The 13,279-nt window shown below is 45.5% G+C and overlaps 1 protein-coding gene across 4 annotated transcripts in view; it reads left to right on the top strand.

Annotated features, from left to right (window-relative positions):
* Positions 1–13,279, top strand: part of LOC140385326 (activin receptor type-1-like) — a 310,011-nt gene that overhangs the window by 281,286 nt on the left and 15,446 nt on the right. For all 4 annotated transcript variants that reach the window (XM_072467388.1, XM_072467386.1, XM_072467385.1 and 1 more), the window contains one exon: positions 5,134–5,264. In XM_072467388.1, coding sequence (XP_072323489.1) covers positions 5,134–5,264 — 131 coding nt within the window. The remainder of the gene's footprint in view (positions 1–5,133; positions 5,265–13,279) is intronic.

The following is a 13,279-nucleotide window of genomic DNA, read 5'->3' as shown; positions in this document are numbered from 1 at the left end:
ATTCTTACAAGTCTCTTTTTCTATTACAAGGCGAGACTTCTAAATCAAATTGAATTCAAAAAATGTAAAGTTAATTAGTTGATTAGTAAATAACTTTTGCCCTCTGCAAATAAAATAGTTGAGTGTTTAAAAATTGTTAAAATTTAACCTTTATGTCGTTCCCAGAGTTGCACATATTTACTAGCTGGCTCACTATTGTAAAGTCTTACTGGCAGGTTGTTTCGAACTAGTGCTCTATAATCAGGAATCAAAACTAGTAAAAATTCTCTTCCTGAATGATCTTCTGCCGGTAGGCAGTCAATGTCTCTCAAAGCTCTGGCTCTTCCGCCATCACCACTGAAAATTCGCTGGCGCCACTGTTGGCCATGGCTTGTAACCTTGAGCATGAGACTCTTACATGGGCTGTGGTGACTCACAAAAGAGCAGAAGCTACCATCCCCAGGTCCCAAATGACTCTGCTACCCTAAGTTCATAGAATCATAGAATCTGCACCAGCCCTTGGAAAGAACACCTACCTAAGCTCACACCTCCCCCTATCCCCATAACCCCATCTAACCTTTTTTGGACACCATGGGGCAATTTAGCATGGCCAATCCACCTAACCTGCACATCTTTGGACTGTGGGAGGAAACCGGAGCACCCGGAGGAGACCCACAAAGACACAGGAAGGAAGTGCAAACTCTACACAGACGGTCACCCGAGGCTGGGTTTGAAGCCGGGTCCCTGGAGCTTTGAGGCACCAGTGCTAACCACTGTCACCATGCTGATTTAGGACCTCATCCCTTTTCTTTTTAACCTGTGTCGTTTGTACCAATGTATATCACAACCACTGACTGTTCATCATCCGCTACATTCAAAAAATGTGGTTTTCCAAATGGCCATGGTTGGATTTGAACTTGCAACTACTGAATTGTTGGTCAGATATCTGTAACCATGAAGTTGCTGTGCCCTGTGAAGAATGGCTCAGTTTCTTATTTGAGACATGTAACTTTAAATGCCAGTTTTGAACGTTCCATTTATTCCATCGAGTTCTTAATTTCTACTGGACACCCATAGGTACTTAACAAACTGTGTCCATTTTGGTCACTACTATGTCAGTGAAAAGTTACATTTCTTGTGAGAGAGCTAAATGAAGATATGAAAAAGGCATTAGAATGACTTGAGACAGCATGAAAATCCTTCACTTAAATAGAAACGTTAGGAACATTTCGCTGGAGATCGCTGCTGGCTAGAATTGTAAAAGGTGATTGTCAGTTTGCTGTTCGGGATGAAGTTGAGGTTTCAGCCCACCAATGTGGGACATCCTCGGAGCGTACCATTACTCTTATTTGAAATGGATACGGTCTGAGTAACGGCAGAGAAGGTTTTGTGTTTAGTTAGGGATGCATAATCGCAAAGGTAAAAATACCCTGATGTGAGTTATCTAGAGGCCCCTAGCAGTGGTCAGGATGTGGGGCAGAAAATAAATCAGAAGATGGAGAAAGCATGTAAAAAAGGCAATATTACAATAATCATAGGGGACTTCAATATACAGGTGGACTGGGAAAATCAGGTTATAGTGGATCCCAAGAAAAGGAATTTGTGGAATGTCTAAGAGATGGTTTTTTGGAGCAGCTTGTGACAGAGCCTACGAGGGAACAGGCAATTCTGGATTTGGGGATGTGTAATGAGGCAGACTTGATTAGGGAACTTAAGGTGAAGGAACCCTTAGGGAGCAGTAACCACAATATGATAGAATTTATGCTGCAGTTTGAGAGGGAGAAGCTGGAGTCAGATATAACAGAATTACAATTAAATAAGGGTAACTACAAAGACATGAGGGAGGAGCTGGCCAGAGTTGATTGGAAAAGGAGCCTAGCAACGAAGAGTGGAACAGCAATGGCAGGAGTTTTTGGGGGTTATTTGGGAGGCACAGCAGAAATTCATCCCAAGGAGGAGGAAACATGCTAAGGGCAGGAGAAGACATCCATTGGTTTAAAAAAAAAAAAATTTAGAATACCCAATTCATTTTTTCCAATTAAGGGTCAATTTAGCATGGCCAATCCACCTACCCTGCACATCTTTGTGTTGTGGGGGTGAAACCCACGCAAACACTGGGGAAATGTCCAAACTCCACACGGACAGTGACCCAGAGCATGGATCGAACCTGGGACCTCGGCGACGTGAGGCAACAGTGCTAACCTACTGCGCCACCGTGATGCCCCCAAGGAATCCATTGTTGATGAGGGAAGTCGAGGACAGCAAAATAGCAAAGAAAAAGCATACAAAGTGGCAAGGATTAGTTGGAAGCCAGAGGATTGGGAATCCTTTAAAAGTGAGCAGAGGACAACTAAAAAAGCAATAAGGGGAGAGAAGATGAAATATGAGTGCAAGCTAGCTAGTAATATAAAAGAAGATAGGAAGAGTTTCTTTCAATATATAAAAGGTAAGAGAGAGGCAAAAATAGACATTGGACCACTGGAAAACGTGGCTGGAGAAGTAATTGAAAACAAAGAAATGGCAGACGTACTTTGCATCAGTCTTCACGGACACCAGTGGAATGCCAAAGGTCCAGGAGAATCAGGGAGCAGAGATGAGTGCAGTGACCATCACTAAGGAGAAGGTTCTGGGGAAACTGAAAGGTCTGCAGGTGGATAAGTCACCTGGACCGGATGGTCTACACCCCAGGGTCCTAAAAGAGATAGCTGAGGAGATTGTGGAGGCATTGGTGATGATCTTTCAGGAATCACTGGAGACAGGAAGGGTCCCAGAGGACTGGCAAGTGGCTAATGTAACACCGCTGTTTAAGAAGGGAGGGAAGCAGAAAACGGGAAATTATAGGCCGGTTAGCCTGACTTCGGTCATTGGTAAGATTTTAGAGTCCGTTATTGAAGATGAGATCGCGGAGTACTTGGAAGTGCATGATAAAATAGGATTGAGTCAGCACAGCCTCATCAAGGGGCGATCATGTCTGACGAATCTGTTAGAGTTCTTTGAGGAGGTAACAGGGAGGTTAGACAAAGGAGAACCAGTGGACGTGATTTATTTAGATTTCGACATGGTGCCGCATAGGAGACTGTTAAATAAGTTAAAAGCCCATGGTGCTATGGGTAAGATCCTGGCATGGATAGAGGATTGGCTGACTGGCAGAAGGCAGAGAGTGGGGATAAAGGGGTCTTTTTCAGGATGGCAGCCGGTGACTCGTGGTGTGTCTCAGGGGTCGGTGCTGGGACCACAACTTTTCACAATATGCATTAATGATCTGGAAGAAGGAACTGAAGGCACAGTTGCTAAGTTTGCAGATGATGCAAAGATCTGCAGAGGGACAGGTAGTATTGAGGAAGCAAGGGGGCTGCAGGCTAGGAGAGTGGGCAATGAAGTGGCAAATGAAATACAATGTGGAAAAGTGTGAGGTAATGTACTTTGGAAGGAGGAATTTAGGCATAGACTATTTTCAAAATGAGGAAATGCTTAGGAAATCAGAAGCACAAAGGGTCTTGGGAGTCCTTGTTCATGATTCTCTTGGGGTTAATGTGCAGGTTCAGTCGGCAGTTAAGAAAGCAAATGCAATGTTAGCATTCATTTCAAGAGGGCTAGAATACAAGACCAGGGATGTACTTCTGAGGTTGTGTAAGGCTCTGGTCAGACCCCATTTGGAGTATTGTGAGCAGTTCTGGGCCCCGTATCTAAGGAAGGATGTGCTGGCCTTGGAAAGGGTCCAGAGGAGGTTCACAAGAATGATCCCTGGAATGAACAGCCTGTCGTATGAGAAACGGTTGAGGACTCTGGGTCTTTACTCGTTGAAGTTTAGAAGGATGAGGGGGCATCTTATTGAAACTTACAGGATACTGTGAGGCCTGGATAGAGTGGATGTAGAGAGGATGTTTCCACTTGTAGGAAAAACTAGAAACAGAGGACACAATCTCAGACTAAAGGGACTATCCTTTAAAACAGAAATGACGAGGAATTTCTTCAGCCAGAGGGTGGTGAATCTGTGGAACAGTTTGCAGCAGAAGGCTGTGGAGGCCAAATCACTGAGTGTCTTTAAGACAGAGATAGATAAGTTCTTGATTAACAAGGGAATCAGGGGTTATGGGGAGAAGGCAGGAGATGGGGATGAGACATATATCAGCCATGATTGAATGGCGGAGTAGACTCGATGGGCCGTGTGATCTAATTCTGCTCCTATGTCTTATGGCCTTATGGTACAGGCTTGGAGGGCCGAAGGGCCTATTCCTGTGCTGTACTTTTCTTTGTTCTTTGTTGAATAATGGTGCTTAGCTAGACCTGCATGAGCAGGGAGAGGTGTATTAAATTAATCTCTACGTCCGTTTTCCAGCAGCTAAGCTTAACCCGTTTCACTGAGCGTGATAAAAATTTTAAAACTTACTTCCAAGTTTAAATACGCACAAAATGGTTTGAGTTGTTGAACTTAATTTAAGAGAGCTGTGTGGAATTATCTGTTTTTCACTTGACAACTGTCCATACATTTAAGTAAGGGCATACCATACAGCATCACCTTCAAAGCATAGGACTTAGGAGCAGGAAGAGGTCATTTGTCTCTTCGAACCTGCTTCATCTTCGATAAGATCATAGCTGATCTGATGGTGTTCTCAACTCCATTTTCCTGCCTGCCCCCCACTCTCCCCATTATTCCTCATCTGTCAATACTCTCCCGAACTCTGCCTTGAATAAACTCAATGGCCCAACCTCCACTGCTTTCTGAAGAAGAGAATTCCACAGACTAACAACCCTCAGAGAAATACATTTCTTCTCATTTCCATTTTAAAAGGGAGACCACTTATTTTTAAACTGTGCCTCTCTTGTTCTAGTCTCCCCCACAAGAGGAAACATCCTCCTGATATCCACCCTATCAAGTCCTCTCAGGAACCTGTATGTTTCAATAAGATCACCTCCCATTCTTCGAAACTCCAAAGGTTATGGGCTCAACCTATTCAGCTTTGTGGTGTAACATCTTTCTATTTTTTGAAAGATAATTTATTGAAGGTACATAATTTGAGAATACAAAAACAGGAACATGCACCCTGAGAACTGCTTAGCCATCTTGATCTTTTCTGTATTGTCACATTTATTTAGGATAATTTTGCACTGTCATCCAAATTAAATGTGCTTAGAAGTTTAATTCTTTTTCAGGTATTGCGGAAGAGTATAAACCTCCATTCTATGATCTGGTACCGAATGACCCTAGTTTTGAAGATATGCGAAAAATTGTATGTGTGGAACAGCAAAGACCAAATATTCCTAATAGATGGTTCTCGGACCCTGTGAGTTCAATACGCTTTGTATTGCGTAAACAGCTTTATTATTTGCCATTTCATTCCAGAGTTCTTGATCGTGCTGTACTGCCAAATCTGTTGTATCCTCTTCTCACTTCAATATGCCCCATTCACGCAATTCTGGGGCACTGCCCCTTCCCTCCACCAGAGACGGGGAAGTTATTGCAGATGCTGCAGAATATAGATGGATTGTTGCAATGGGCGGTAAAATGCCAGATGGACTTTAACACCGATGTGCGGTCATGCATTTGGGGAGGGAAAACAGTTATAGGGAATCCACAATAAATGGGAATATACTAAGAGGGGCAGATAATTGGAGAGATCTTGCATGAAAATACACAGGTCCCTAAAGGCAGCAGTTCAAGTACAAGGTTGGAAAGAAGGCATATGGAATGCTCTCCTTCATTAGCAGAGGTATAGAATATAAAAGTAAGGATATAATCTTGGAATTGTATAAAGCACTGGTGAGGCCACAACTGGAGTATTGTGTGCAGTTCTGGTCACCACACTACAGCAAGGACGTAATTGCTCTGGAGAGAGTGCAGAGGACTGTAGATACGAGGAGAGAGGGGATAGGTTGGGGTTATTTTCCTTGGTACAAAGAAGGCTGAGGGGTACTAAATTATGAGGTGAAGAGATAGAGTGGACAGGATAAAATTGTTTCCCTTGGTGGAGAATTCAAGAACCAGATGACATAGATTCAAGATAAGTGGCAGAAGATGTAGAGGGGACATGAGGAACAACCTTTTTACGCAGAGGACAGTGGGAGTCTGGAATTCATTGCCCTGAACTCTTTTTTTAAAATACCTGGATCTGCACCTTAAGTGCTGTAATCTACAGGGATAGGGCCCGAGTGCAGGAAGGTGGTATTAGAAAGGGCACCTGGATGTTCTCAGGCTGGCATGGACAATATGGGGCAGCACTGTAGCACAGTGGTTAGCACAGTTGCTTCACAGCTCCAGGGTCCCAGGTTCACTTCCCGGCTTGGGTCACTGTCTGTGCGGAGACTGCACATTCTCCCCGTGTCTGCGTGGGTTTCCTCCCGGTGCTCCGGTTTCCTCCCACAGTCTAAAGATGTGCAGGTTAGGTGAATTGGCCATGATAAATTGCCCTTCGTGTCCAAAAATGGTTAAGTGGGGTTACAGGGATAGGGTGGAGGTATGGGCTTAGGTAGGGTGCTCTTTCCAAGGGCCGATGCAGACTCAATGGGCTGAATGGCCTCCTTCTGCACTGTAAATTCTATGATTCTATGAATGGCTCCTCCTGTGCTGTAATTTTTCTGTGGTTCTGTGGAGTGCTGGTTTCGCATGCTTGATGAGTTCAGGCGGTGTAGCCTTATGACCTGGATCTTTGCCCCTGGCGACCAAGTCCAGATCTGTCATGATAGACAGGCTTTCTACAGTGTCGAAGTGACGTTGTTCTTTCACCCTAAAGTCCAACTCATGGGAGTGTTCCATCCATCTCTCCAACTGTATTACAGTCGGTGATAACCTATTCCGTATTTGTTTTCAGTGGAGCCAATATTCTTTGTTTACGATGGGCCGAATGGCCTCCTCCTGCCTTTTTGATCCTTTGATACATGAACTTGACATTCCCTGTACCGAAGGAAATCTCGATATTATGGCACAGTTGTAACCAATCGCCATTGGCACACCACCTGACAGTCTTTGGACTTTACTTTGAGTGGCTTAGTACACCCAGAGTTGTCTCACTTGGATCGGTCTTATAATTAATGAGAGCGGACCACTTGGCTTCAATGAGGCGTGTCTGTTGATGCTCTGACCCAGCTTCTGCCAATGTCGTGATCTTGGCATGATTTGTTCTGACAGAAGATGTTAGTTGTACAAAGCTCATGGTAGCAGCAAAGCTCAAATAGTCCCTGTCCTGTCCATTCTGATTTATCCTTCCCACACCAAGATGTCCAAGGCAAGAGGGTCATCCCTCAGAGTCTTACATTAAAATTCCCAGGTAGGTAAAGGATTCTACTGGAAGCTGTTTCATGCTCCTCATAGAACTGGTCTTTCACCTCTGTAGCGAAGCATTAGTTAGTAGGGGGCAGCATGGTAGCCTTGTGGATAGCACAATTGTTTCACAGCTCCAGGGTCCCAGGTTCGATTTCAGCTTGGTCACTGTCTGTGCAGAGTCTGCACATCCTCCCCGTGTGTGCGTGGGTTTTCTCCGGGTGCTCCGGTTTCCTCCCACAGTCCAAAGATGTGCAGGTTAGGTGGATTGGCCATGATAAATTGCCCTTAGTGTCCAAAATTGCCCATAGTGTTGGGTAGGGTTACTGGGTTATGGGGATAGGGTGGCGGTGTTGACCTTGGGTAGGGTGCTCTTTCCAAGAGCCGGTGCAGACTCGATGGGCCGAATGGCCTCCTTCTGCACTGTAAATTCTATGATTCCATGATTAGCACAGGAATTAAGAGCAAGGATAGAACAGAAGAGGGCACTATATATTGCCTTCATCGATCTCACCAAGGCATTCGACCAGAAGCGGTCTATTTATGATGCTGTAGAAAATCGGCTGCCCACTTAATGTGCTCAATGTGATCTCCTCTTTCCATGTCAACATGATGGTTAAGATCAGATATATAGGGCAACATCGGAACCCTTTGGGATCAAACAGGGATATTGTTGCCTTTGCTGCTGTCATATGCCTTCAGGTCATCCACAGAGGAGGTTTACTTAAAATACCAGAACTGACGAAAAGCTGTTCAGTCTTGGCCGCCTGAAATCCAAGACCAAGGTGTGCTTGACAAGGTGCCTCATCAGACTCACTCTATGTTAACGATGCGGCACGAGCATTCCATACTGAGGAACACCTTCAGCGGCAAATGGACAGACTCTTGACCATCAACATCAGGAAGTCAAATTGTTGATGTGGGTGGCACAATAGCACAGTGGTTAGCACTGTTGCTTCAAATACATGAATAGGATGGGAATAGAGGGATACGGACCCAGGAAGTGTAGAAGATTGTAGTTTAGTCGGGCAGCATGGTCGGCACGGGCTTAGAGGGCCGAAGGGCCTGTTCCTGTGCTGTACATTTCTTTGTTCTTTGTTTGTTCTTGTTCACAGCTCCAGGGTCCCAGGTTCGATTCCTAGCTTGGGTCACTGTCTGTGCGGAGTCTGCACGTTCACCCTGTGTCTGCGTGGGTTTCCTCCGGGTGCTTCGGTTTCCTCCCATTGTCCAAAAATGTGCAGGTTAGGTGGACTGGCCATGCTAAATTGCCCCTTAGTGTTCAAAAAGGTTAGATTGGGTTACTGGGTTATGGGATATGGTGGAGTTGTGGACTTAGTGCTCATTCCAAGGGCTGGTGCAGACCCGATGGGCACTGTAAATTCTATGATATTGTCAACTATCAGCGTTGACAATATAATGACTTCACATATCTGGACTCCAAAATCACCAACAATCAGGTCACCCTGTTGGGAGTTTTTTATAGGCCTCCTAATAGTTCTAGGGATGTAGAGGAAAGGATGGCGAAGATGATTCTGGATATGAGCGAAAGTAACAGGGTAGTTATTATGGGAGACTTTAACGTTCCAAATATTGACTGGAAACGATATAGTTCGAGTACAATAGATGGGTCGTTTTTTGTACAGTGTGTGCAGGAGGGTTTCCTGAAACAATATGTTGACAGGCCAACAAGAGGCGAGGCCACGTTGGATTTGGTTTTGGGTAATGAACCAGGCCAGGTGTTGGATTTGGAGGTAGGAGAGCACTTTGGGGACAGTGACCACAATTCGGTGACGTTTACGTTAATGATGGAAAGGGATAAGTATACACCGCAGGGCAAGAGTTATAGCTGGGGGAAGGGCAATTATGATGCCATTAGACGTGACTTGGGGGGGATAAGGTGGAGAAGTAGGCTGCAAGTGTTGGGCACATTGGATAAGTGGGGCTTGTTCAAGGATCAGCTACTGCGTGTTCTTGATAAGTATGTACCGGTCAGACAGGGAGTAAGGCGTCGAGCGAGGGAACCGTGGTTTACCAAGGAAGTGGAATCTCTTGTTAAGAGGAAGAAGGAGGCCTATGTGAAGATGAAGTGTGAAGTTTCGGTTGGGGCGATGGATAGTTACAAGGTAGCGAGTAAGGATCTAAAGAGAGAGCTAAGACGAGCAAGGAGGGGACATGAGAAGTATTTGGCAGGAAGGATCAAGGAAAACCCAAAAGCTTTCTATAGGTATGTCAGGAATAAGCGAATGACTAGGGAAAGAGTAGGACCAGTCAAGGACAGGGATGGGAAATTGTGTGTGGAGTCTGAAGAGATAGGCGAGATACTAAATGAATATTTTTCGTCAGTATTCACTCAGGAAAAAGATAATGTTGTGGAGGAGAATGCTGAGCCCCAGGCTAATAGAATAGATGGCATTGAGGTAAGTAGGGAAGAGGTGTTGGCAATTCTGGACAGGCTGAAAATAGATAAGTCCCCGGGACCTGATGGGATTTATCCTAGGATTCTCTGGGAGGCCAGGGAAGAGATTGCTGGACCTTTGGCTTTGATTTTTATGTCATCATTGGCTACAGGAATAGTGCCAGAGGACTGGAGGACAGCAAATGTGGTCCCTTTGTTCAAAAAGGGGAGCAGAGACAACCCCGGCAACTATAGACCGGTGAGCCTCACGTCTGTAGTGGGTAAAGTCTTGGAGGGGATTATAAGAGACAAGATTTATAATCATCTAGATAGGAATAATATGATCAGGGATAGTCAGCATGGCTTTGTGAAGGGTAGGTCATGCCTCACAAACCTTATTGAGTTCTTTGAGAAGGTGACTGAACAGGTAGACGAGGGTAGAGCAGTTGATGTGGTGTATATGGATTTCAGCAAAGCGTTTGATAAGGTTCCCCACGGTAGGCTATTGCAAAAAATACGGAGGCTGGGGATTGAGGGTGATTTAGAGATGTGGATCAGAAATTGGCTAGCTGAAAGAAGACAGAGGGTGGTGGTTGATGGGAAATGTTCAGAATGGAGTACAGTCACAAGTGGAGTACCACAAGGATCTGTTCTGGGGCCGTTGCTGTTTGTCATTTTTATCAATGACCTAGAGGAAGGCGCAGAAGGGTGGGTGAGTAAATTTGCAGACGATACTAAAGTCGGTGGTGTTGTCGATAGTGTGGAAGGATGTAGCAGGTTACAGAGGGATATAGATAAGCTGCAGAGCTGGGCTGAGAGGTGGCAAATGGAGTTTAATGTAGAGAAGTGTGAGGTGATTCACTTTGGAAGGAATAACAGGAATGCGGAATATTTGGCTAATGGTAAAGTTCTTGAAAGTGTGGATGAGCAGAGGGATCTAGGTGTCCATGTACATAGATCCCTGAAAGTTGCCACCCAGGTTGATAGGGTTGTGAAGAAGGCCTACGGAGTGTTGGCCTTTATTGGTAGAGGGATTGAGTTCCGGAGTCGGGAGGTCATGTTGCAGCTGTACAGAACTCTGGTACGGCTGCATTTGGAGTATTGCGTACAGTTCTGGTCACCGCATTATAGGAAGGACGTGGAGGCTTTGGAGCGGGTGCAGAGGAGATTTACCAGGATGTTGCCTGGTATGGAGGGAAAATCTTATGAGGAAAGGCTGATGGACTTGAGGTTGTTTTCGTTGGAGAGAAGAAGGTTAAGAGGAGACTTAATAGAGGCACACAAAATGATCAGGGGGTTGGATAGGGTGGACAGTGAGAGCCTTCTCCCGCGGATGGATATGGCTGGCACGAGGGGACATAACTTTAAACTGAGGGGTAATAGATATAGGACAGAGGTCAGAGGTAGGTTCTTTACGCAAAGAGTAGTGAGGCCGTGGAATGCCCTACCTGCTACAGTAGTGAACTCGCCAACATTGAGGGCATTTAAAAGTTTATTGGATAAACATATGGATGATATTGGCATAGTGTAGGTTAGATGGCTTTTGTTTCGGTGCAACATCGTGGGCCGAAGGGCCTGTACTGCGCTGTATTGTTCTATGTTCTATGTTGATGCTGAAATTAAATCCTGTAGCTTTGCGATACATCTGTTCTGGCCAAGCTGAGTAAGAGTGTGGGACAACAGTAATCTGACTGAGAATTTCAAACTGTGCATTTCACAAACTTACAGCGCTGTATTGTTCTATGTTCTATGTTGATGCTGAAATTAAATCCTGTAGCTTTGCGATACATCTGTTCTGGCCAAGCTGAGTAAGAGTGTGGGACAACAGTAATCTGACTGAGAATTTCAAACTGTGCATTTCACAAACTTACACCATCAATTCACTTTTCCCCAGTGGGAGAACTGGACAGCATACATTAAAACAGGAGAAAACACTGTACAATTTCCACTTTTGCTTTCTCAGATGTATCCTCGGCAACTTGGCAAGACATGGTTACCAACTCTGGTCCGGGAGCGTGCTAATTCCATTGCCTGTTCCTAACCAATGATTATTCAATTACTTATGTTAGCCACATGGGCTATTCCTTTTTTTTTTTAAATAATATTTTATTGAAAATTTTTGGTCAACCAACACAGTACATTGTGCATCCTTTACACAACATTATAACAATACAGATAATAATGACCTTTTTTATTTAAACAAGAACAAAAGAAAACAACAACAAATAAATAAATATTAAATAACAAAAAATAAAAACTAGCCCTAATTGGCAACTGCCTTGTCTCAGGCCACCCCCCCCCCCCACACCCCACCCCCCAAGTCCTGGGCTGCTGCTGCTGCCTTCTTTGTTCTCCCCTATCTATCTTTCCGCAAGATATTCGACGAACGGTTGCCACCGCCTAGTAAACCCTTGAGCCGACCCCCTTAGGACGAACTTAATCCGCTCTAACTTTATGAACCCCGCCATATCATTTATCCAGGTCTCCACCCCCGGGGGCTTGGCTTCTTTCCACATTAGCAATATTCTGCGCCGGGCTACTAGGGACGCAAAGGCCAAAACATCGGCCTCTTTCGCCTCCTGCACTCCCGGCTCTTGTGCAACCCCAAATATAGCCAACCCCCAGCTTGGTTCGACCCGGACTCCTACTACTTTCGAAAGCACCTTTGTCACCCCCATCCAAAACCCCTGTAGTGCCGGGCATGACCAAAACATATGGGTATGATTCGCTGGGCTTCTCGAGCACCTCGCACACCTATCCTCCACCCCAAAAAATTTACTGAGCCGTGTTCCAGTCATATGTGCCCTGTGTAATACCTTAAACTGAATCAGGCTTAGCCTGGCGCACGAGGACGACGAGTTTACCCTGTTTAGGGCATCTGCCCACATCCCCTCCTCAATCTCCTCCCCTAGCTCTTCTTCCCATTTCCCTTTTAGTTCGTCCATCATAGTCTCCCCTTCGTCTCTCATTTCCCTATATATATCCGACACCTTACCGTCCCCCACCCATTTCTTTGAGATGACTCTGTCCTGCACCTCTTGTGTCGGGAGCTGCGGGAATTCCCTCACCTGCTGCCTCGCAAAAGCCCTCAATTGCATGTACCTGAATGCATTCCCTTGGGGCAACCCATATTTCTCGGTCAGCGCTCCCAGACTCGCAAACTTCCCATCCACAAATAGATCTTTCAATTGCGTTATACCTGCTCTTTGCCACATTCCATATCCCCCATCCATTCCCCCCGGGGCAAACCTATGGTTGTTTCTTATCGGGGACCCCCCCAGTGCTCCGGTCTTTCCCCTATGTCGTCTCCACTGTCCCCAAATCTTCAGTGTAGCTACCACCACCGGACTCGTGGTATAGTTCCTTGGTGAGAACGGCAATGGGGCTGTCACCATAGCCTGCAGGCTGGTCCCCCTACAGGACGCCCTCTCTAATCTCTTCCACGCCGCTCCTTCCTCCTCTCCCATCCACTTACTCACCATTGAAATATTAGCGGCCCAATAATACTCACTTAGGCTCGGTAGTGCCAGCCCCCCCCTATCCCTACTACGCTGTAAGAATCCCTTCCTCACTCTCGGAGTCTTCCCGGCCCAAACAAAACCCATAATACTCTTTTCTATCCTTTTGAAAAAAGCCTTCGTGATCAC

The sequence above is a fragment of the Scyliorhinus torazame genome, chromosome 11 (assembly GCF_047496885.1).
Source record: "Scyliorhinus torazame isolate Kashiwa2021f chromosome 11, sScyTor2.1, whole genome shotgun sequence".
Taxonomy (NCBI): domain Eukaryota; kingdom Metazoa; phylum Chordata; class Chondrichthyes; order Carcharhiniformes; family Scyliorhinidae; genus Scyliorhinus; species Scyliorhinus torazame.
Note: the sequence above shows the minus strand (reverse complement) of the source record. Positions and strands in the feature narration are given on the sequence as shown.